Source organism: Numida meleagris, chromosome 1 (assembly GCF_002078875.1).
Source record: "Numida meleagris isolate 19003 breed g44 Domestic line chromosome 1, NumMel1.0, whole genome shotgun sequence".
Classification (NCBI taxonomy): Eukaryota; Metazoa; Chordata; class Aves; order Galliformes; family Numididae; genus Numida; species Numida meleagris.
The window spans coordinates 190,706,079-190,730,245 of NC_034409.1; the positions used below are offsets into that span (position 1 = coordinate 190,706,079).

At 46.5% G+C, this 24,167-nt stretch overlaps 1 protein-coding gene across 4 annotated transcripts in view; it reads left to right on the top strand.

Moving 5' to 3' along the window:
• GAB2 (GRB2 associated binding protein 2) overlaps positions 1-24,167 on the top strand; it is an 86,198-nt gene that overhangs the window by 22,199 nt on the left and 39,832 nt on the right. For 2 of the 4 annotated variants that reach the window (XR_002434005.1, XM_021382953.1), the window contains exon 2: positions 10,526-10,825. The exons of 1 other annotated variant lie outside the window; for it this stretch is intronic. Coding sequence is in view for 1 of the 3 variants with exons in the window: in XM_021382953.1 (XP_021238628.1) it covers positions 10,664-10,825 (162 nt within the window). In the remaining 2 variants the exon portion in view is untranslated. Of the gene's footprint in view, positions 1-10,525; positions 10,826-17,203; positions 17,406-24,167 lie in introns of those variants that run through there. One more of the 4 variants, XM_021382972.1, reaches the window with a different exon arrangement.

The following is a 24,167-nucleotide window of genomic DNA, read 5'->3' on the forward strand; positions in this document are numbered from 1 at the left end:
AAGATCTGTACTGTTTTTGGATTCCCATAAGGCAAGGCTTTATGTTAATCATAGTTTGACCAAACTATACTTCTTTTTTCTCTGTTATAGAGCAGCCAAAGCAATGGGCTGAATGTGTACATTCAGGCACTTGGTGCTCAAGTGGTTGTGCTGTATTTTGAGCCACAACTGTAGGGATAGGATAAGCTGTTGAAAAGAAGATACAGGAAATGAGGTGGGGGAAACCATTCTTCAGAGGAGCTCCAGGCCCTTCAGCTTCTTGGTGGCCCTGCGTTGGACTCTCTCCGGTATGTCTATGTCTCTCTTGTACTGGGCGGCCCAAAACTGGACCCAGCACCGAGATGTGTCCCACCATCACCGAGCATGGGGGATGGATCTCCTCTCATGATCTACTGGCAGAGTATTCCCTGCCCAACAGAGCCCAGGAGGCCGGTGGCAATCTGCCATGAGGACACAGTGTTGGCTCGTGGTCAACTTGGTGTCCACCAGGAGCTCCTGTGTGGAGGACAAAGCTGCTTTCCAGCCAGTCAGCCCCCAGCGAGGCCTACATCTCTGCCCAGCTATCTAGCCCATAACTCACCAGTTTGTCTATAAGGACATTGTAGGAGACATTATGAAAGAGAAAACATTAGCAAGCATTACTAAAATCACGTTGAGCAGCACGCACTGCTCTCACTGAGCCCAGCATCTCACCCACAGAGGGCTGTCAGGTTGCCAAACATGATTTAGTGGTCTTAATACAGAGGCCTAGGGGTCAGAGGATTGCAGAAGGTCAAGGCTGCATGGTGACAGTGGTGACAAGCAGAGATTTTGGTTAACATCTAGCAGCATGGGAGGCATCCCTGGGCATGCACAGGGCTTCTTTTTAGAGCTCAGCAACCTATCTCCTTTATGTTCGTGAAGCCAGCAGCCAAGGGGGGCTTCACACAAGGAGCACTTCTGCTGGATAAAGTAATACTTTCTGACCCTGACTGAAGCCAAATCTGGCACAGATGTGTGGTTACATTAAGCAAAAGCTTCTTCAGCTCCTGACGAGGCTTTAAACCCAGGAGGAGCTAATGGCAGGTTTGGGATTAGGACCCAGGCATGAGCTAATGGTTGCTGATGACCCCTTCAAGCTGCAACAAGTTTCTATATATACTAGGAAGGAAACACTATTAGTTTTTATTCTTCTTCACTTAAAAAAAAAGATAAAACAGCCTGGCAGAGAGTCAACATGCAAGGAATGGGCAGCCACACTGCCTCGCTTGTTGGAATGGCCAACAGATTAAATTAAGGTTTAAAAAAAAATAGAGAGGGAGGGAGAGAGAACAAGCATTTTCTATGGGCAGAGTTCATTCGCAAGTCACTCATTTCTCTTGCTCTTCAGGGAGTGATATTAGACAATTAGCTAATTGGTTTGGGGAGGTGACCTGTCAGTGACTCAAGGAGGAAATGTCTCCCGTGCAGTTTGACATAAAGAATATATTTTCAGCCCGTTGTGACAGCTGCAAGCACCCCCCATTAAAATCGAGCATGTAATGGCTGTAATAATAGCAAGCTTGGAATCCATCGTAGCGAGGGAAAAGCAATGAAAAACCTGATAACACGCACTAAATTGCAGCCAGAGCTAGTACGTTATGTTGTCAGGTTTGAAATATTTCTGAATTATCTTATCATTAGTGCTGTATAAGCACAGAAGCCCTTCTGAGGTTAAAATCTGTCCCCGGTTACCTTTCTGAGCCCATCAGTTCAGCAACTCATCTGCCTTCAAAGCCAGGTACCTGTGAGTATTAATGATGTGGCCAATCACCACGTGTGAACTTGGGAGGACTTGAATCCAGGATTTTAGCCCAGTCTTTTGGAAGAAGGCTCACAGAATGACTTAGAGTGGAAATAGTCCAACCATCAAAGGGTTGCTCGTTCCCAGGACCTGGTCTAAGGTATCCATAATGTCTTCATCAAGCTGACCCCTTAATTTTGTGTATTTTGGCAAAAGCAATGGGCTGGAGGAAAGAAAAAAGATCAGCCAAGAAGGCCGTGGTGTGCACATACCCTCAAACCCTGTGCACGTCTTGAATGCTGATACCACCGATGTAGCAAAAACCAAAATGCCGAAGCCAGCGTGTTGCGAATAGACAGCAGTCATGTGATGATGAGACAAAGAAAAGCAGGAAGTCTCCTTCAGCTGAAGTGATGTAATTTTCCAGAAACAGAACTTCATTCACGTGAATGTTTAAAAAAAAAAAAAAAAAACAACCAGGGAAACAACAGCTTTCAGCTGCTGGCGGTTGGAAGGAGGAGCTAGGCCCAGGCTGGGCTCGCTCCAGTATGCCCAGGCCTCTCTTGTGCTGGGGGCCCAGGATGGGACCCGGCCCTCCAGGTGTGGCCTCCCCGGTGCTGAGTAGAGCAGCAGGATCACCTTGACCTGCTGGTGATGCTTTGCCTGATGCAGCCCAGGACACTGTTAGCCTGTGATTCTGTGAAACTGGAGCTGCCATGAATGAGCGCATTGTGTCTCGGCGGCCGCCGGCTGCCTGGCACAAGCGATGACATCCTTCATGCCCTCACCCTCCACACACCCCTATGGGAAAAGAGGATATTGGGTCCCCTGTATGGGTGAGCAGGGTTGGTGGGAGATCCAGGAGCCTGGAGCTTGGGCCCATGTATTTAGGGAGACAGTGTTTACACAATGAATTAGGGCGATGTTTCTCATCCTGGTGTATGTCTGTGTCGGTGTCAGACGGTTTCACTGCCGCACAAACAGGAGACGGCTGCTATTTTAATCACAAGAGTTTCTCATAAAGGTCGTAAAATTAAAATAAACCCCGACAGGCTGACCCGTCATTAGTGGTAAAACCAACTATGCACTACTACAGACACGTCCCACAGCAGGGTAACTGGACATACGAATGGGTTGCACCAAAAAAAAGCAGACATTTTCCAAACCTATTTATTTTTATGTGCACTGCAGCAAACTTTACAATACCTAGTTTGTGTCCTTTTGCATGGAGGGTCAAAGCCATGTGAAATGCTGAAGCGTACGGAAAGTTCCTGTCTCCCCATCCTATCCCCAACACCAGGGATTACAAGGTGCAGGAGTGGCAGAGCCACGAGGCCCGTACTGGATTTCATGCATAGGGAAATAGAGGCAAGTAAAAAATAATTATGGCCATGTATGGTGTAGAAGAGAGCAACGAAAGATATTTTTTTGCAGTATCCTAAAGGAGTTACTGCTCATCCACCAGTTTGTTGGTTCATGCAAGTGGTGATGGAGGCTGTGGTTTGATGACCAAAAGGATGAAGTTGTGATTACTCTAAGGAGCCCATGCAGTGTTTCGATAAATAAACTGTTTATCAGGGGATATAGAAAACTGAGCTCATCATGAACCCCACGGAGCTGTGCATGAAGTTATGCTTTCTATGAGATGAAGGGCTGAGATCTCAGCTGTTTTAACATAATCAAGTGGAGATTTTTGGAAAAATCTTTTTGGGAGTAAAAAAAATTCTGCTTTTTCAAAACCAAGGTATCTTGCAGAGAACCTTTGTTTTCTGCAAAAAAAAATTTGGAAAGGTGTTTTCCAAGGAAGGAAATGCAGATGGAAAGGAGGAATGATGAACTGGGCACTGGATGCCCATCTCCCTGGATTTTTGGCATCTCGAGAAGCTCACGCAGATAGGGAGGTTTCTCTCTAGGGATTCCCCCCGCAGCTTTATTGATCACTGTGGCTACTAGGAGAGCTCCTACCTAATTTTGGCAATTAGGATGTTATTTTTAACATCTGTCTTTGGCTGTTTTCCTTGGGCTGGCCCTTTCCAGCTCTAGGGCACTGGCATGGGTTCAGACCATTTGCTGGGAGATGTTTGCCGAAATCTTCACAGAGGTGCAGCCACAGCAGGAGGTTTCTATACATACCTCTCTCTGGGCTCATCGCAAACATCCTGCCGGGAAGAGGAAACATTTCCTCTGCCCCAGGATAACCCGTCTTCCTATAGAAAGAGAGTTTATGTTTCCGGATGAAGCATATGAGTGTGGAAGAGGCTGTGTCCCAAGGGCTGGCTTCACCATTGGCCAAAGTCAATGGCATGGCTCCTTGCTTTGCATGCTGGAAGAGCATCACTCAGGGCATTTTATTCCTCCCTTGCACAAGATGTTAATGCAACAGAGGTGTACAAGGAGAGGGTCTGGAGGAAGAGTGAAAACTGCTGGGTAGCATGCCATTAAAAAAAGGAAAGTAAGAAAGAAAGAAAAAACAGGGAAAATGAGAAGAGAAAAGCAAGGTGGAGAGGAAGACTCCAGGAAGCAAGGTGTTTTTTTCAGTTGTTCATTGCTTTTTTTTTTTTTTTTAATATAGTGTCCAGGAAAAGATTTCCTGCTGCACAAAAGGGACAACAGAGGGAAGCTCTCCCTAAAAATAACCAGCCTGGCCTCAGAGGCAGATCCTCTGTGGAGACTGTCAGGTTTGATGGATCAACCACTCCCGAGGGTGCAGCCACTCCATCTCTCTGCCTCCCATTCGATGGCAGTGCATCGATCCAGAGCAGAACCAACTCTTCTTCTCTCCTCCCTCCCCAGAGCTTTTCATTCCCCATGTGCTGAACATATCTGAACATCTGTCAGCAGAGATGATGGAGAGGGAAAGGACTTGGGAGAAAAACTCAACTGCTTTCACAAAATGGGTGAGGGGGAGGAAATCGTGGAACCACAGAATCGTAGAGGTTGGAAGGGACCTCAAGAGATCATCGAGTCCAACCCCCCTGCTAAAGCAGGTATCCTACAACAGGTCCCACAGGTAGATGTCCAGCCAGGTCTTGAATATCTCCATAGAAGGAGACCACAACCTCCCTGGGCATATAATGAGAGCAAGATCATAGAATCATAGAATCGTAGAATCATGGAATCATAGAATGGCTTAGGTTGGAAGAGAGCTTAAAACCCACCCAGTTCCAACCACTGCCGTGAGCTGGTTGCCACCCACCAGATCAGGCTGCCCAGGGCAGCCCCAGCCTGGCCTTGGGCACCTCCAGGGATGGAACATCTGTAAGTTGGGGTGAATTTCAGAATTTAAGGGTGTTGTATATTGAAATATAATTCCAAAGGTCTCCCATCTAAGTGCTAACTGCAACTGGCTCTGCTTAGCTTTTGAGGTGAGGCAAAATTGTGTCAGTGTAGCATGGCCATAGGTGTTACTACTGTGAAGGAGAGCTAGCAGCAACCAACACCCTGGGTATTGCAACTGGTAGGTGAAATAGCATGATAACTGGGATTTCGAGGGTGTTAATGCTTAGCATGGGCAGGTGAGAGAGTGTGTGACTCTGCCAGGCCCTGAAGGCTATCTGCTCATTCTATTCCTGCTACTATAAATTGGTGAGAAATGGAGACAAGGTGAAGGTTGGGTGCAGAAGACAAGAGCTCCTCTCGCCATCTCTCCCCACAGTATCTTGTGCTCATCCAAAAGGGGAATGTCTGGAACAACCTTTATGTACCCAGAGAGCTGGCAGGAAAACAAAAGGCAAAATAACAGCAGACAAAGAGCTGAGAGTAATTCCCAGCTGTGGCTTCTGCAGCGGGCATTTAAAAATGTATATATAAATAAATTGAAAACAATCGTAAAAATAATAAAAATGTCATCATTAAGTTTCCAAAGGATTCATAACAAAGGAGAAAAACAAGGGTAGAAGTAAACAGTATCTCTGTCCTCCTTTCTGAGCTCTCATGGAACAGACACCAGGAGGGTCAACACATGTTAAATAAGCTGCTGTCAGCTTTTTTGAGGCACAGCTCCGTCCCTGCACAGTCCAGGGTTGGGTTTCCAAAATGCCACTTTTCTTCACCATCTCCTTGGTTCAGTACAGAGCCAGCTTTAGGATTGCTCAGGGTCAGTGCATCAGCCTAAGATGTTCCCAGAGGAAGCTGGTGCTTTTATAGAGGAGCAGATTATCAATTTTTAAATGATATTAAAGTATAGAGAAATAGCTTTGGAAACAGTGCTATCTGATCTGTCTTTCTGCATCAGCCATAGCTACATTCAGTGGGTTGTTAAACCCCGAATACTGAACATGCCCTCTACTACCTGAATTAGGGGGATGCTTTTCTCCAAAACAGGCAATTTCACTATTAGAGAGTTTCCTCCACCTTTTTCTGTGATTTATGGTAGTGGGCATGCTGGGAGGACAAAGTAAACCTGGAGGACCTTTGGCCACAATGCAGGCTAGCAGATAGATAACAGTGGTCCTCGGTAGGCTGGGCTACGTTGAAAAACGTGGCCATTGTTGTCCTTGCAGCCTCCTCTTGATAGAGCTGTAATGCTAGAAAAGCATGAAGCTGGTGTAGTTCGTCCAGATTTTAGACTGAGCATCAGAGATGGGAATCCATCCCTAGAAAAAAAAAAAAAGAGAAAAGAAAGCCCATTTGCTTTAGTTTTTCCAACCTACATAAAGCATTTGGGCACGTGAGAGACCAGGACACACACAGACTAGATTGCTGGACCCATCTTGAGCTTCAGCCTGGTGAGAAGAGTCTTACTGCAACAGTATCCATCAATTCTTGCTCCTGCATGGCATGGTCAGCTTTCAGTCCAGCCCTAGTCCCAAAAGTTGCAGGGAAATTAGGATGGGATAGGGATGTTTAGGATGGATATGTATCCTAAACAAGGTGCAGTACTTGTTCTTCTCACACAACCGTGGACGATTCCCAGTTACTTTGCTTGGTGCCTCATGGTGAAGTAATGATTGTAATCACCATTATTTTCATGTTCTTGCCCAAATAAACCAGAGGGCTCCCTGGAAGAAGGATTGGGCTTTTAGTCCCTAACAGGACTGCTGTTCCATCGTGAAACCACTCTGTATTTCTAGGAATCTACAGCTAAGAAAATCCCTTCCATGCTTCCTTGCTAAATAATTCCTGATATGAGTTGACCCAAAAGCCACTCAAGGTCCCCAGAGCCACTCATGGCCCACGGGGATGAGCAACCCAAAAAAGCATAAGGATTTAAAGCCCTCGAGAGCTGAGGTTGTCCCCAGTCGACTGATGGAGAGTGGTCATGTTTGTCTTCCCCACTGCTGCTTTTAAGCGTGTTGGGAATGCAAGGGGGAGGGATTAAAAAATGGAAACGATTTGCTGTAGTTCCACACAGCTACGAGATGTCTGCCAGTAAATAAAAAATATCAGGAATACGGAACGACCACGGGTCTTGGGAGCAGCGATGCGACAAGTGCAGGGAATCTGAATGCTGCAGAGTGGCAGAGGGAGGGCTGCCAGCACGAATGCTGCTGTTTTCAGGGAGCAAAGCATTCGTGAGCAATGTGTCAGAGTGAGCAGCGTCACACTATGCAGGCATGCCAGCTCAGGGGTGACATTTCTGCAGGGATTTGGGGAGCACGGGTTGATGTTTATGCCTTTTTAGGCATCTCTCTGGCGTCAGATTTTGACAAATAAAGGCAGAAGCGACTGCTGAGGGTTGAAAGCCCAGCTCTGGGCATCTCGCAGGTGCACGCAGCATTGTCACAGCCCCATCGGAGATGTCACCCTTTGGCCAACACGCTGCTGGACAAGGAATTTCTTCCTGTGATTCTGCATTTCCCCTTTAGCCAGGCTGGGAGCAGGATCTAACAGCCAGGTTTGGGCTGAAATTTCCTTTGCTGAGCAAAATGTCGAGGTTGAATGCTGCCTCCAACACTGTGCAAGAAAACCTGGGGGAAGGGGGTTGTAATCTCACGTGGGCCATCTATGTTTCTGCCCACTCCTGTGCTATTTTCCCTCATCATCATCCATTTTCCCCATCCAGTGCTGTGCAGGCAGCCCTAACCTGGAATAATTCAAGACCCTTGTGCCCTCCAGAGAGCAAGAGGTCAAGACCGCATGAGTCATGCTGCAACCCATCCCTCTGGGGTAATGCAAAATATTATGCCTCTCATTATGGGTTCACAATAAATCCCCATGTTTTCCAGGTGCTTTTTGTCAGATACAGCTTTCCCTTGACTGTGTAACCTACTGTAGGGAACCTGCTATAGCAGCAGGTTGGACTGGGTGATCTCCAGAGGGCCCTTCCAACCCCAGCTGTTCTGTGAGTCTGTGATTTGAGGTAGCAGAAAGGGTTATTGAGGAGTCCCAGTGTGGAACGGCTTCATGCTGTTGGATGTGTAGTATGGCACACTGACATACATCATCCCAGCAGGAATGGGTTCAGGAGGGTGTTACATGTAATAAATGAATGTGAGTTGCTCCTGCATCCAGAACACAATATAGGGTGTGGCATTAGGAATCTCATCTGTAGTTGGCACTGCAGTAATGCCATTGGCAGCTAGTGGAGATCCTTAATAATGAGACTTTTACCCTGGTGTTTTAGTAGTAATCACTAATAATGTCATGTTGCTCAAGGTTTTTTATTGCCTGTTTTATTCGTTTCTGGCACCTGTCTCATTGTGGTGGAGTCTTGGGGTGAGAAGATGCTGAGCGCTTTCATAAAGTCACAGAATTGTTTGAGTTGGAAGGGACACTTAGAGGTTATCTGGTCCAACTCCCCTGAAGCAATCAGGGACACCCACAGCTCCATCAGGTGCTCAGAGCCCCATCCAACCTGACCTTGAGTGTCTCCCAGGACAGGGCACCCACCACCTCTCTGGGCAACCTGTGCCAGTGCCTCATCACTCTTACAGTAAAATTTGGTTTTTTTACATCCAATCTAAATCTCCCCTCTTTTAGTTAGGAACTATTTCCCCTTGTCCTATCACAACAGACCCTGCTAAAGAGTCTGTCCCCTTCTTTCTTACAGCCCCCCACCAGATACTGAATGGATCTTCCTTCCTTGCCAGCCATACCTGATAGTTGATTCAGATCTATTCAGTGGCACAGCCATGGTTTTGCTAAAAACCTGAATTTGGGCTTTCTCCAGAAGAAAAATACAAAACTGCTGTGTAAGGTTTTCTCACTGCCTGGGAGAATGGAGAAACAAGGTCTGCTCGATCACCTCCAGCCACCCCCTGGTGACCCCAATCTCCCACCCTGAGACCACCTCGAAGGTGGGCCACCACATTAATTGAAGCCTTTTTAGTTCTTACAGGCAAGATTTAATCACCTTAAATTATGGTAAATGGATGGGGAGTTATCCTGTGATCTCGAAGCCACACAGGTCAGCTTTAATTTCCTTTTCCTTCCATCATTAATACTGGCAGATGGGTGTTTGATTTATTAAGCACTGAATAATAAGTCTTTCATGTGGAATGCTGTCAGAAGGAGAAAAAAGGCTCCTTTGAAGCAGCTTCCTGGGAGATGGACGTGACTTTTATATATATATATATATTTATTTATATATACATAACAATTGAGCCCTCCCCTGCTCAGTGGTACCCGACCTCTCCATCTCTCACCCAGTCCTCCCGATGTCACGCGCTGAGAGTGATGATCCACAACCTGTCCCGCTGGGAGGATGATGAATGCTCACAAAGTGCTTTGAGAACATCAGATTAGTAGGACAGAGCCTCATTATTATATTAGCAATCACCGGTCCCTTGGCCTTTTCCACTCTTGGTGCACTTAGTGCAGCATCTGTAAGGCAAATGCTGTTTACAAGCAAACCTCAGTGCATTTGGATGCTTTGGGGAGAGCTTTTTGTGCTGTTCATGGGTTTATTTTTAATGATGCACCTGTGGTCCAGACTCCACCGCTGTCCCCACAAACCGCTGCCCGGCTCTTCATGCAAACACTGCGCAGATTAAAAATAAAGCCCACCGGGTACTCACTGTTATAACTATAGAAACCAAATATTTGGTTCAACTATAAAAGGCAGGAGTGTTTATGACTACGAGGCCAAAGGCATTTCTAGCCAAAGTGGAATGTATTTTAGTTCTGCAGACTATTTATAGCCAGCAGCCACTCTAAATTTGAATCTTCCCTTCCATGAGCAATTTTTGGTGCCTACTGGGATATGCGCCTCTCATTCGGGGTTTAGCAACGTCACTACAGGGAGTTCAAACTGCTTTGATTCACCCTATAAGACGTAAGTAGGTGTCATATTTTGGGGGATTTCTAGCAGTTCAGTGAAGCTGGAGGAGGACTTTGCTTGAAAGATGAATAAATATTTCCCTCAACTGTAAATTAAATATTTGGATTTGGAGCTATTGTTTTAACCCTTCCAATTTGAAAATAAATGTCACTTCAAGCTGAAAAAATCCAAACATAGTTATGAAACACTAAAATGAATTCAGGGGCTGTTGTTTTTTTTTGTTGTTGTTTTGTTTTTTTTTAAAGGATGTTTTCTCCATGTAAATAAGTTTGCAGAATTAGAATCATAGGATCATAGAATCTTTAGGGTTGGAAAAGACCCCTAAGATTATCTAGTCCAACTGTCCATCTACCACCAATATTGCCCATTAACCATGTCCCTAATTTCTGGATCTACACATTTCTTGAGCACCTCCAGGGACGGTGACTCCACCACCTCCCCATTCCAGTGCTCGACCACTCTTTCAAAGAAATTTTTCCTAATATCCAGCCTGAGATTAACACAGATTAACAAAATACGTATTAACACATCTGTCCTTCCAGGGTTTCACCTGCAAACCATCGTCCATCCATGTGCTTTAGCCTTGAAGCTGGTGGTGGCAGAAGAGGAAAACAGGATGTAGGTGATGAAATGGGCTTGCTGGGAGCAACCTGAATCATAGAATCATAGAACATTCCAAGATGGATGAGATCCACAAGGATCATCGAGTCCTCCTCCTGGCTCGACACAGGACCACCCAAAGAAGACCTACAGAGAACAAGGCCCTTGCCCTGCTGAGCTTAAAATTGCATCAGTGTCTAGAAACCTTCTCCTTGTTGGCATCCGTAGAGGTGAAACCCAACGTAAGGGTTCTATATTGAGTCACATAAATTTTATATGGAGAGACTTAAGCCCAGGTCAGCACATGGCTTGGTGCTTTCTCCCCATTCCTTCTCATCCTGCTCCGCAAGCCCCACTCAGTGATTTCCCTCTTGTCTTTGCTGTTTATACCTTTCAAATATTTGCAGACTGTTAAGTTGCCGAGTCCCTGCTAAGCTGCCATTAAGCCAAGCTAAACACATTATCTCAAAAAGTCAGTCTTTCTGACTCCGTAATAATATTTTGCTTTGCACTTCTCTGAATTTCCTCTGGTTTATTGACATTTTCCTGGGATTGTAGCACCTGGCCCGGATGATGTTATGGGCAACATCATCTTTGCAGATAATCAAGCAGTGGGTAGAAAATCCAGGTAGTTGTGGCATATTAGATTGAATATTAGGAAAAATTTATTCTCCAAAAGAGTGGTGAGGTATTGGAATGGGCTGCCCAGGGAAGTGGTGGAGCGCTGAAGGTGTCCAAGAAAAGAGCGGATGTGGCACTGAGGCACATGGTTTAGTGGACATGATGGGCATGGGTTGGGGTTGGACTCAATGATCTGAGTGATCTTTTCCAACCTTAATGATTCTATGATTCTATGATATGAAGCCAGTATGAGTGTTGGGTTTTATGAGTTCTAGATGCCTCCTTGCCTTGTTTAAGAAAGTGTTTAAGAAAGTGTAGATTGGAGGCGATCTCATACCTTGGCTGAGCGTGGAGATGGGCTCATATAGGGCTGCTCTCCAGAAATGCTCCATCTGATTGCCCTTCACTGGGCTCATCCTCCTGTCTTTTCCTTAGTGATGGTGAAAACTAAGCTTTGTCAGGCTCAAACCCCTCTACAGCTTTCCTGTGACGTACGGGTCTTTGGAGTGACACTCTCAACTCACCTATACATGTACAGAATTACTTCCCTGGTAGAAAAAGGCACTAATAGCCCTCATCTCTAGGCATAATAATACAGCTTTTGAAGATGCTCCTGCTGCCATCTCCCCAGCCTTCATTCTCCCATCTCTTCCCAGTCTTTCTGGATAAGGCAAGGGGACACCCTTTGTTTGACGTAGGACTTCCTTTCTTCTGAATCCCAAGACACTAAGAGCAGTAATTCTGGAGCATCTGGGCTGTGTGTGTAGCCCACCCTCGCTGTTCTCCGGGTGTTTGCTCAGGGTGGAGATCTCAGCAGGGATCCTACTGCTCATCCTTGCTGGTGGGAGGGCAAGGAGCCATGTGTAGACAGGGCAGAGATCTACAAGAGGCTTTGCTCCTATTTACTCAGCTGCAAAAACCTCTTGAGCACTTGGTGCTTCCAGAGAGCACCCACAGAGTCAACACAAACCATTTTTTCACCTCTCACCTGCCATGGAGCCAGACAGAGAACACACGGAGGGTTTAGGAAGTTCACAGTGAAAGCAAAGTCCAGAATCCCCTGTGCATCAGGAGTTAACATAATAAGGAGCAGCTAGCTTCCTTCCAGCTTCTGCAGAGCATGGTGTATATATATTTGCTAACACTCAGCCAGGGAAACTGGGGTATTGTAGCCCAGCGCAGATTCTCAATCTTCCCAAAACCCAACAGCCTCAGCAGGTTGGGACAGAAAAGCCACGAATCCTGTGCATTCTCCAGCATGGTCACAAAGTTCCCATCTTTTAGTAATATTTGTTTCTAAAGATGAACTGACTTCTGATAGAATTTGCAGTTGAGATCCTGTGGGGGAATACCATGAAGCTTTTATCAGGGTGCATGTAGGTGCAAGCCCTGATCATGGTGTGCAGGTGCCATGCCCTTCTTGCCTGTGCCTTCATGGGTTGATAGTTAGACTAGATGATCTTAGTGGTCTTTTCCAACCTTAATGATTCTATATCTTGGTTCCCTGGTCACTTCACTGAGATAAGAAGAGATACACTGGTGGGAGTGATGTCAGGTAGGAGCAGATAAGAAGGAAATATGAATGCAAAATTGCTGGGAATTGCTCCTCCTGAAATGGAGGAGAAAACATCTTCCAGCTTTCAGTAGGGCCACCTGGCCACCAAGCTCAGCCTTCTCCACCAAAGGATTTAGGACAAGGACTCCCACCAAGAGCTGGACCTGTTCCCGTTGGCAGTCCATTCAGGGCAGTCCCCACAGCTCAGATCAAAGCTCTCTGCTCCCTTTGGGAAGCATCTGCGGTAGTCCACAACCCCAGGTCACTTGAGGAACACCTCACCTCCAAAGGCCATGCTTGGCTCACCAGGTCACGTTCTTCTTGCAGGTTAGCCGTAAAGAACATTTCCTTCTGGCCTGCCCAGGCCAGACATTGTGTTCCCATTCCAGGATTGATCCCAGATGTGAGTTAACATTACAAATACATCTCAAAAACGTCATTTCCCCCCTGCTGCCAAGTCTTCCACCCCCATCCCAGTCCCTCTTCTAGAGGGATGATAAACACATGCTGTAATAAAACTCTGATCAGTTTCTGCTCTTTCCACCCCTCTTTGCTTCAGGTTCAGGTTCCCACGTGCTGTTTTCTACCTCTTGGTTCGCAGAACTGTTGCAGGCAGAAAAATTACTCCCTACCCATCACAGAGCTACACTTTCCACCCCCAAAAGTATTTTTGCAGATAGCAGCTCAGTCATTTTTTTCTGTAACAGCTATCCAAGATTGGGTCCTGATATGGCACTTGGGAAACTGCAGTACAACAGGGTAAAACCTCTCTTTCCAAGCTTTTGACAGATAAATGTCAGCTGCAGCATCAGTTCCCACCAACTCCCACCTCCCGATCTCATGTACAGATTTCTGCTGCAGTTTCTTCTATTCTGTGTATATTATGTCATTTAACGGGCATCGTGTGAGTTTTATGAAGCTAAGAACAAATAGAAATGAATGTGTTTCATGTCTGTTTCCAAGGTCTATCTCCAAGGTCTCCGCATGTGGGCTTTAAAGCAGTCTTCTGCATGAAGCTGGTGTGGTAGGGCAATGAACAGGGCACAGGAAGGGGCCACACGGGCACTTGCAGCTTCTTTTTGTCCCTGCTGCACTTTCCCGGCACTTTTTTAGTGATGAAGCAGATCGAGCTTTTGTGTCCTTTCTAATAGCCTGAGAGTCCCATAGAGTCTGGGTGCTTTATGGGAGGAGAGCAGCTTCATCTTTATGACACTAATGGGAAAACAAGACCTAATGACTACTAATCTCATTCATTTCACTTGCAGGGGTATTTCTGGTGCCAACTGCTGTTTATACTGTCATTTGGTTTCCTCAATTCTGCCTTGCAGTGCCAGTCACCTGATCCTCCATACCCCATACGTGTTAGTTTGAATTAAGGAGCGAATGTGGTGATTTTCTTGCTGAAGAAATCCAGGAGTAAAGAAGAGGACAGTCCCCCTGGCGTGGACACCTTCAGCAGGAGAACACAAACGATGTGACACCTGGGCCAACACATGCAGATGGGCTTGTCCTCTGCCTACCGTCATATTTTCCATTTGCATTTAGGTTTCTTCCCAAGTCCCCAAGTCTGGGGAGAGATCAGTGCTGTGTGAGGGAGAATCGGGGATTCTTGTTTCTCTGGCAGCGTCCATGCGGCATATGGGCTGAATGTTTCCTTTGTGGTTTTGTCTGTGAAGGCTTGTGTCTGGCCCTTTGCTCTCGTGCCAGGGAGTCCCAGCACTTCCATCTTGGAGCTGCGTCGCTGGGACAAAGGACATCAGTCTGAGCACAACTTCCCTTAGCCCTTCTAAGGTTTTGTGTTTGAGTGGAGCATGTTTAAGTGGGTCAACAAAGAGGTCATTTTTCCAGCTCAGAGTACCCTGATAAATTAACCAGTGAGGATTTTAATAATACATGAAAGGAGAGAGGTTTGCTGCTTTTGGAAAGGCTTCTCAGACATTGATGGGGTCAGCGGCAGGGTCGGTGGCCACTGGGATTCCAGCAGTGAGGTGGTAGGTCCCATCCTCCACCAACAGCACATCAGTGCCATCCCTCTGGGAGAGCTTCCCCCAATTCAACCCTCCGATGGAAGTGTTCTTAGCAGCTTTTCAACACACATTAGCAAGCAGAAGAACTGCTCTGACAGTTGTGGTGGTGAGGAGTTAGCACTCACACTCATGCCCACTCCTTTGAAGCCTGGAATGTGGGCTCCAAGCTGGATTTCCAAGAAGATGAGCTTCATGTGATCAGGCAGGGAACAGGAGACTACAGTCGTGTCAGGGATGCGGCCGCTTTTATGAAGTAATTTAAATTGAAGGAGAAAAGTCTAATCCACATCGATCCCACTAACTGATCCTGTTGGTCCTGTAGCTTCTCAGCTGTTGTAAAGTGATTCTCAGCGTTTCAGCTCATTCATTCCCCCTTGGCATCTTTCATTTTACAGAAGTCTTTAAACAAAGCAATCTGTTACCATGTCCTCAGGCTATTTTTCTGCCCCGTTCAGACAGATTTGTGGACATTCTTCTGGCCAGACTAGGAATATTTGATGTCAAGAGCCTGTTCTCCCTATATTGTTGTTTGACTGGGTAATAGGAACAAACAGAAATCCTGTAGCATCCCATATCTACTCTTACAGGCACTTCTATACGTCTCATAGCTCTAATTTTTAAGAAGACAATACTGGCATAAGCATTGCTGTTAAAAGTTGGTTGTTTCAGCGTAGACCATCTTCTGTTGACTGCTCTTCGTGATGACCATAATTAAGTCTGCCAGTGCACAGTTGTACAGCATAGCAGCATCCATCAGACCACAGTCATCTGTCTTTGAGATGGTACCTTCTGAAGAAGGTTCCTTTCTTCCTACAATGAAACCCAGGACCTCCCTTGCTATCAAATTCTGAGTGGGTGGCTTCTGGAGACTGCCTCTCCTGAAGACATCTGCCCCAAACAGAATTCAAGATGGCTACTTCCCTTTGATTTTAATAGAGTAGAGTAGAATAGAGTAGAATCAAATCAAATCAGATCAAATCAAATCAAATCAAATAGAGCAGAACAGTTCAGTTCCGTTGAAAGAGATCTTCAAAGATCTAGTCCATCTAGCCCAGCTGCCTAACCACTTCAGGGCTAAGCAAAAGTTAAAGCATATTATTGAGAGCATTATCCAAATGTCTCTTGAACACTGACAGGCGTGGGACACCAACCACCTCTCCAGGAAGCCTATTTCAGTGTTTGATCACCCTCAAAGTAAATAAACTGTTCCTAAAATTTTCCTGAAATTTTGCATCTCCAAGTTTCATCTAGTTCATCACTGGGGGACCATGGAGGGATTTGAAAATCTGGGATTTGGGGATGAGGTGTGCAGAACAGCATGAAAAGTTCCTGCAGGATTCTCATGGAGGTCTTGGAAGCAGCAGTTTTCCTTTCCACCAAAGCACAGGAAATGAATACAATGGCTTTCCAGATATGGGTTAATCCTGAATGAAGGACTTACTTCCAAACTAGCAGGCAGAAGTGTTCAGAAAAAATTCCTTGGATAGCAAAAGGCAGTTGTCCAACATTAATCCTAGGCCAAACAGTGGAGCACGTTGTTCTATTAGTGGCAGGTCAGCTATAGGATAACTAGGGCAGCTTGGACAGCCTGCATACATGGCAGGTCAGTTAAAACCTGATAGACTCCAGAGAGATGTCACCTCCAAATGTGACTTTTCTTCATGGTATTTTTCGGATTAATACTGGATCTATAGGTCATTTCTATAAGTAAAGCAGATCTGATGGCTCTTGTGGGGAGATGCTGCCAGTGGCACAAAGGGTAATGAAGCAGTAAATGCTGAAGACAAATTCATCACCATAGAATAGTCTGGGTCACTTGGCAAGCAGAGTCGATTTAAACAAAATAAGTAAGAATACAGCCTGGTGCAAAGTTATACATCAAAGGAGAAGAAATTAAGATTGTTCTTATGGAAAGAGGCAGTGAATCATCAAATGCAGGGTTTTTCCGGGCTTAGTAGAAAGAAACTGCATGAGTAGCTCCTGACATGAGAGAGGCTGTGGTAGAAACCACTTCTGTGACCTTTGATGCCTATATGAAGGGGTAAGGGATGCATTTATTTCTCCCCACGTGCAGCAGCGGCAAGATGTATTAGACTAGCTGCTACTAATGTCAGTGCTGAAGTATAAGAAAGGGAATGTGACAGTATTGCAGAAATTGTGTTTCTGTGCCTAGGCTGACAGTTGGTTAATTTTTCAGAAGAGTTGAGTGGTTGGAATACGCAAGTGAATGTGATATTTTCTCCCAGTGTAGGTACTAAGGACACTATAGTCTGGTGTAGAAAGGCATCAAAAGAGCCTGTTGCAAAATGCCAAAACCACACAGTGATAAATTATAAGCAACACTCCCTCTTTCCTTTTTTTCCTTTTTTTGTTTTTTTTTTCAGCAATAGTGGCTTAAGCAAATGGTGACTGCGTTTCGTGTGATCATAAAGAGCATGTGATATCAAAGAGATCAGTTGATGATTGCAACATTATTGAATAATTCCAGCTGGAAAAGACCTTGGGAGACCTGAACTGTCTGAATCTGTGATTTACGTGGATAGAGGGGGAATGGTCCTCTGGAGAAGTTTTGTTCTGTAGGCACAGTGCCTGCAGCTGTGATGCTGACCATCCCCTTAGGTAAGCACCATGAGATACAAGAGAGTTGTCCAGGATTGAGAGTTCAATGCAAGGCAAGCCAGGCCAATTCCTCTGCTTTTCCATAGTTTACAGGCACAACAGGATTGCTTCTCTTTCCCCTTTCCCTGAAATATCCTCAAATGCTTCTCGTGTGTGTTTCTGTTGGAGGACTACTGAGCCACTGCAATGGGCATGCACAGGTCTCTGGTGTGACTGCCTGAAACCCACTCACTCAGCGTTTGCTCGCTCTTTGAATTAATGGGTGTTCCCATTTCCTTCTCTCATCCACCTCACAGCCTCCTAAAAAAATTGCCCAGCTCTCTGGTAAAACCCGCTGAAATGTAAGATCTGTGGCAAATCCCAAGATGGAAGTCCCAAGATGGAAGTCCCAATGATTGTCACCATTGCCTTTGTGGAAGGCCTGAATTGACTTGGTTCAAATTAGGATAATCTTAACCTGTTCACAGAAAACGTGGGTATATTCAAAGACAATCTAGATGGGACATGATGTCTAGCATTTGTCATGGTCAAAGAGGAGCCCCTTGCCCCTACAGGAGCCAGTGAATAGCTTGAAGGTGTTGAGCCTCCTCTTACCTCCTGTATTTCAGAGGCAGTAGGTGTCATCTGGCCCTGATACCAACTGGAGGACATCCTGGTGGTCCAGCCCCATAGCCCTATATGTATCCCCACTGTCTTCAGAGCACATTTGGGCAGGGATCAGTGGCACCATTTTCTCTGAAAGGGAGTTGATTCCCATATGTCAAAGCCGCTTGAAGATCTGAACCAACACCTGGAGGCAAGCAAGTTTTTTTTTGTGTCAAAAAATGATTTATCTGTGAGCAAAAGGCTCAGGCAGACACTCGAACCTTGACCACATCTGGACATAAACTAGACATGAAAAGGGGGGAAATCTCCACCAGGAAAAGACCATAGAAAAAATTTATTGTAGCCAAGGGGTCAGGGGAGCCAGAAGATAAAGTCATTTCCTCACCTCTGCAAGGTTAGCACTCTCATTTCATTTCTGGTCTGCGTTTTCTCTTCCAGTCTGGCATCTCTGAGCTAATGCTGTTTCTCACTCCATGGTGCCTGGCACAAAGCAGCTCATTTTGAATAGTTTCTCATGCTGGGGCTACCGCGGTAATGTTTTAATGACAAAAGAGCTACAACAGGGAAAGAGGGAGATCCAAAATTTTTTTAAAGGCATCAGGATGCCCAGTTCCCACAGTGTTCCCGGGGACTGGTCCTGTTTTTCAGAGAGTTTGAGGGAATTTGTTGGAAAGGATTAAAAAAAAAGAGAAAGGTTTGATGGAATGCATTTCACCTTAGCAGAACTGAACTCTGCCAAACGTTGTACAGACGGACCCTGTGCTGGATCCTGTGGAAGTTTTGGCAGCTAGAAGCACCACGCTGCCCGCTCCGCTCTCACCTGACATCCCAATGGTGAGACCATTGTTCTCTTGACAGAGGAGTCAGGGACCACAATGCTGTTCTGATAACTGTTCAGAAAGTGCAGTTTTGTCCCATCATCTCACTTTTGCAGTGGTTTATCCAACTGGCAACAGTTACACACTGTGACAGCAGGACAGCCCATAAAAGTGATGGAAAATTCACAAGCTTTGGAGTTTTCCTAAAATTAGAAATCATTCTTGGAAAGGCAAACTTGACCCAAATACCTTGTTGTAAGCCAGAGAAACCAGGAGTACAGTCCTTTACACGATGGTAGAAACTCCCTGAAACTTTAGCATCATCTTCAGACCCACTGTACCTCGAGCTGATCACCTCAAAGCAAACAGCAGACAGTGATTTTTGCTTTTTGTAGTTACATAGGACTTGACAAGCTCAGAATAGGTTCAGTATCATCTTGCAAGACTCTTTTTTCTATGTTCCTTATGTGAAGGAAGCAGTGTGTGAAGGGAATGGGGAAGCTTTCTGACACTCCTCTCGTTCCTCTCTTCCATCTCTATTCCCATCCACCTTCACTCAAAAGATGAAGAGCAGAGCCATTTAATTTTGATATTGACTCCAGAAGTTGACACAGGTACTTACCTCTAAAATGATGAAAACTATGCTTCAAGTTACCTGGCCTAGAGGGAGGTGTCCCTGCCTGTAGCAGGGGTGTTGGAACCAGATAATCTTCAAGGTCCCTTCCAACCCAAACCATTCTATGATTCAAAGTCGTCTTCTTTTCTTGCTTCAAAAGTATTGTTTTAGGTTGACTTGGCATTGAGACACAAGCAGTGTTTGGGATTTGAGTTCCGATGGGTCAAAGCATACCTGCAGTGAGTTTTGTGTGTGCAGAATCCAGCATATGCTCACCATGCACCTGGGGCAGGATCCGTGGCCAGTGTGGTGTGGGTGCTTTTTGGGGCAGATCTCTACCCTTGTGGGAGCAATTTGGGGCAGGCTAAACCTGGGGGCAAGGGGATGGAAACCATCGACAGTCCTGTGGGATTTGTTTTGCTCTTGCAGAGTTCTCCTGCTCTCTGTCTCACACTCTTCAATTCCTGGTGCATAGAAAAAGAGACAGTGACAGCTCAGACTGCCCTGAAAGACAGAAAAACTCAGTCCTGGTTATCAAAGCCATTTGTTTGTGGTGAGTTCCCATGTCCAGCCCTGCTTGTGTAACGGGCCCTTGTCTCTGCCAACTGGTTCTCATATCCCGCCGGGAAAGCACTTATCAGAGTCTGATACCAAAGTCTCAGGAGGGAAGAAAAATCTCTGAGCAGTTTGCTTTTTCTTCCAGAAATCCGAAGTTCAAAAAGCAAAGTAAACTCCTTTCTTGATGTTTGCGTGCTTGTGTCGTGTGTGTTAAATCACAGAATCATAGAGTTGTTTGAGTGGGAAGGGATCCCTAAAGGTCATCTGGCCAACTGCCCTGCAGTGAACAGGGACACCCACAGCTCCATCAGTGCTCAGAGCCCGTCCAGCCTGACCGTGAGTGTCTCCAGGGATGGGGCACCCACCACCTCTCTGGGCAACCTGTTCAATGCCATGGGTCTGCCCACAAACAGCTCTTGCTATGGACAATCACTGTAGCGAGGGAGAAGGGAGGTGGGATGGATGTTTTAACTGAAGCTGTGCTGGGGAGTCCAGAGACTGCCATGGGCTTTGGGTCAGCTCTTGTTGCTTCCTGAGGGGAAAAGGAGCTGGTGGTAGTCCTGGTAGGCATCGAGTGAGCATGAGCCAGCAACGTACTGTTGCCATTTAAGAAGGCCAACATTGTCCTAGACTGCATTTGGCCAGGTATCACCAGCCAGTTGAGGGAGGGGATTCTTCCCCTCTACTCAGCACTGGTAAGGTCGCACCTAGAGTGCTGTGTCCAGTTTTTGGTCCCCCAGCACAAGAGAGGCCTGAGCACACTGGGGAGAGCCCCATACAGAGCCACCAGAATTCTGAAGGACCTGTAGGGTTGAGTATGGTCAGTGGTGGTGTTTAGGTTTTGCAAACCTGGAGAAACACTAGTCTCTATGTGCATCATGTAAATACAACTGTAACGTCATAATAATTGTGTGATAACTATAATATCATGCTATGACAAATATAATGCCACATAATAACCATCTGGAGCATCCTGTTTGTTGTCTCAGCCTTTTGTCCATATTAGCCATGTCAGAAGAGGAAGCGAGGCGCAAGCCAGCAAGCAAGTTCTGCTCCAGCATTGGTGATGGTGAGGGATGAAGACAGTGCAGCCTTGTGCTCAGTTCATCACTTGCATTTCCGATGCCCAGCAATCTAACTCAGGAGTGCCACCACCCCACATCTCACACCAGCATCAAGGCAGGATGTGGCTGAGACAGATACAGGGGCTAGGATGGACTCTTCGGGCCAACACTGCCAAAAACAAAGCACCTCAAGGCCCAGCGTGAAAAATCCCTTTAGCTCAGGCTTCTGGATCAGGCCCAGACTAAACAGTTGGATGGAGACTCGCTGCATGGCTCTTCAGGGCCCCGGTGATATCACCGAGAGCCTTGCTTTTATAGGCCATGTTCCCTTTCACCCTTCTGTTTTGCTGCTCTGATCCCTCCATGAAGGGTGTGCTGTGGTGGGGGAGAAGAAATTTCGGCTAGGAATAACAGAGAGAAATACAGAGCAGGGCTGAATAGCAGGAAATACTTCCAGATAACAAAAGCAGGGACACTGTGGAGGCCTTGCACATGAACCATCTGCAGCCAGCCCCAGGGCAGGAGCTCACTCCTCTGAACCCCTCATTTCCTGTACCTCTCTGCTTGCAAAGGCACCTTCTGCAAAAGGAATTACCTAGAAAATGTTCCTTTCCTCAGGAAGAGCTAAAATGTGTTCATGTTGCCATTTCTCACATTAAATTGGTGGTATGGAGGATGAACATACAACAGGGTGGTGTGCAGGCACTGCTCATCGGGTCTTCATACAGCAAGTTCAATATGTATCAATTCCTCCCTGGGAACTGGATCTAGTTATGGAAAAGTCATTTAGATTTGGAGATAATTTAGGTTGGAAGGGAGCTCAGAGTTCTCTGGCCCAAGCTCTCACTCAAAGCAGGGCCAGCTTTGATGTTAAGGCCAAGTCTGGAGGTAAATCATGTTCTCCTGGCCTTGTCCTGGCAGGTTTTGAGTATCTCCAAGAACAGACATTCCCCACATCTAGCTTTTCTGTTGTTCTGTGTTCTGCCTCTCATTTTGAAGCCTCTTCTGTCCATCTAACAGGAGCATTCCATTGACTGTGCATCTCCCAGCACAGTTTGTTTCTATCTTCTCTGGTAGGAGCACTCCCAGCCCACCCTGGAGTTTCCCCCCCGTCCCTCATTCTCAGACGGTCACAGCTTTTCTGATAGTGCAAGTACAACCTCACTATTCGATATTTTGTTTTTCCACCCCATTCCAAACCAGACACTCCAGCATCCCAGCAGAAACGCAATCAGCGCCCTCACGTCACCCAGGGAAATCTTTATTTTCCTAAGATCGACGGCACAGCATTGAACTATTGAAATCTTTCCAACCAGAGAACTCCCCTAAAATAAATACCAAGGGAAATGTTTTCCACACTGTGTCACTGGGTTTTTTTTGCCCTTCGTGTTCACTGAGCACAGCAGCAGGGAGCAAACATGGATGCCATCTTTCTGCAGCTCCCACCAGCATCTCTCTGGGTAGCAGCCATCCCAAGCCATCTTTTCCCTGGGAGCAAAAATTTCTGTTGGCAGGAGCTGGCTTTGAAGCTTATGTATTTTCTAATGATCTTTTGAATAGGTTCTAGTCATATAAAACCTCTTTAAAACCTCCAGCCAGCCATAAGTGATGCTTGGTGCGGGAACCCTTGCGTTGGCCGAGCCGCCTTGGGGTGGATTTAGCACGTAGCAATTCGGTGCGTGCTCCAAAGGCTAATTATGCCTCCAGCGATGGGAGAAACCTCCAGGAGAGAAGGTTTGACAGCCGGAGATACACACCAGGGTGGTTTTTATATTGCTATTAATTCCCTAGTTCCCCAGTGAGCCGAGGAGGAGCCGCCGTGCACCCCGTCAGGGCTCGCCGTGCCCTGCAGGCTCACGCTGCTGCAGCTCAGTGTTATTAACGCTGTCAATCAAGCCTCCCCCAAAGTGATGCCGCTAACGAACTCGCCGTGAACTCTGCCGCAGCAGACGCATGATTAGCAGGGATCAGCTCGGCGGGGCAGCCCGTCTCATGGGCGTGCAGCTGAGAGCAGGCTCTAGGAAGCGGCAGTGCTCAACCGAGGTCCTCTCCATCCCTTTGAAGGGAGTGAGGAGCAGGCAGCAGGTGAGGAGAAAGCGCTCGGAGAGAGGTGGTGTGTGTTTGGAAGGGGTCTTGGAGCTCTCTCACTTGGGGACATGGGGCTGAGTGGCCGTGGTGGGGTGCTTGGCAAGCAGCACAGTTACCTGAGCAAACTCATGAGTTTTCCTCACTCCCTGCTCTTTCTTGTAAATCTGTCTTCTTCCAAAATGTATTTATTTCCTTTGAGTTATCACTAGCATAGGGAAGGGAGAGGTTTTCTTGCGTGAATAATCAAACCAGCATCCTTCTGTCCATCAGATGAGATAACAAGCCTGCAGGGACACAGATGAAGACAGCATTATAATACAGGTCACCAGCGGGTTATTCTACAGTCCTCCTGTTCCAAGCTTCACTCCGTGGTGCAGATAGCACAGCTGCAGTAGGCAACTGTGTCCCTTCTACAGGGACAGGTGTCTGGGAAAAGCTCAGCCCCAATTACAGTTGGTACTGTTGTTGCACGTAACAAAAACAAGGACTCTGCCGAGCCAACCAAAACATCTGAAATGATGCAAAAGGCACTGGAGAGTGGTGCATCACATGCTCCTGTGGCACCTTCATCTCTATCCCCATTTCCTAGGGGTGATCCTGCCAGGATGCTCAAAGTGGTGGCAGCGTGCGCTTCCAATGCCCACTGAAGCATTCCCACTGGCAGCTGGTGGCCATGGGGGCAATGGCTGGAGCTGTTCTGTGCCCAGGACTTCCAGCTCAGAGTGAATCTGGGATACCAGGACCTGCTTGCCCCTCTGCTGGGTTTGCTGCTCTAATTGTTTGGTCCCTGATTTTATCCCAGTGTGAAACATTTGCCCAGCATCACGGCTTGGTCGCTCATCCCACATGCCAGCTTGGATTAAACACTGCCATTTGTGTCAGATTACATTTTGGAAGTCTTATTTCACACCTGCGGTGTGCTGTGCTGCTGCGGGGAAAGGTGGCAGCAGGGGGAGAAAGAGCATGGTAGAAAGATTTCCAGGGAGATATTTCTGTTTTTCCATTTCCTTTT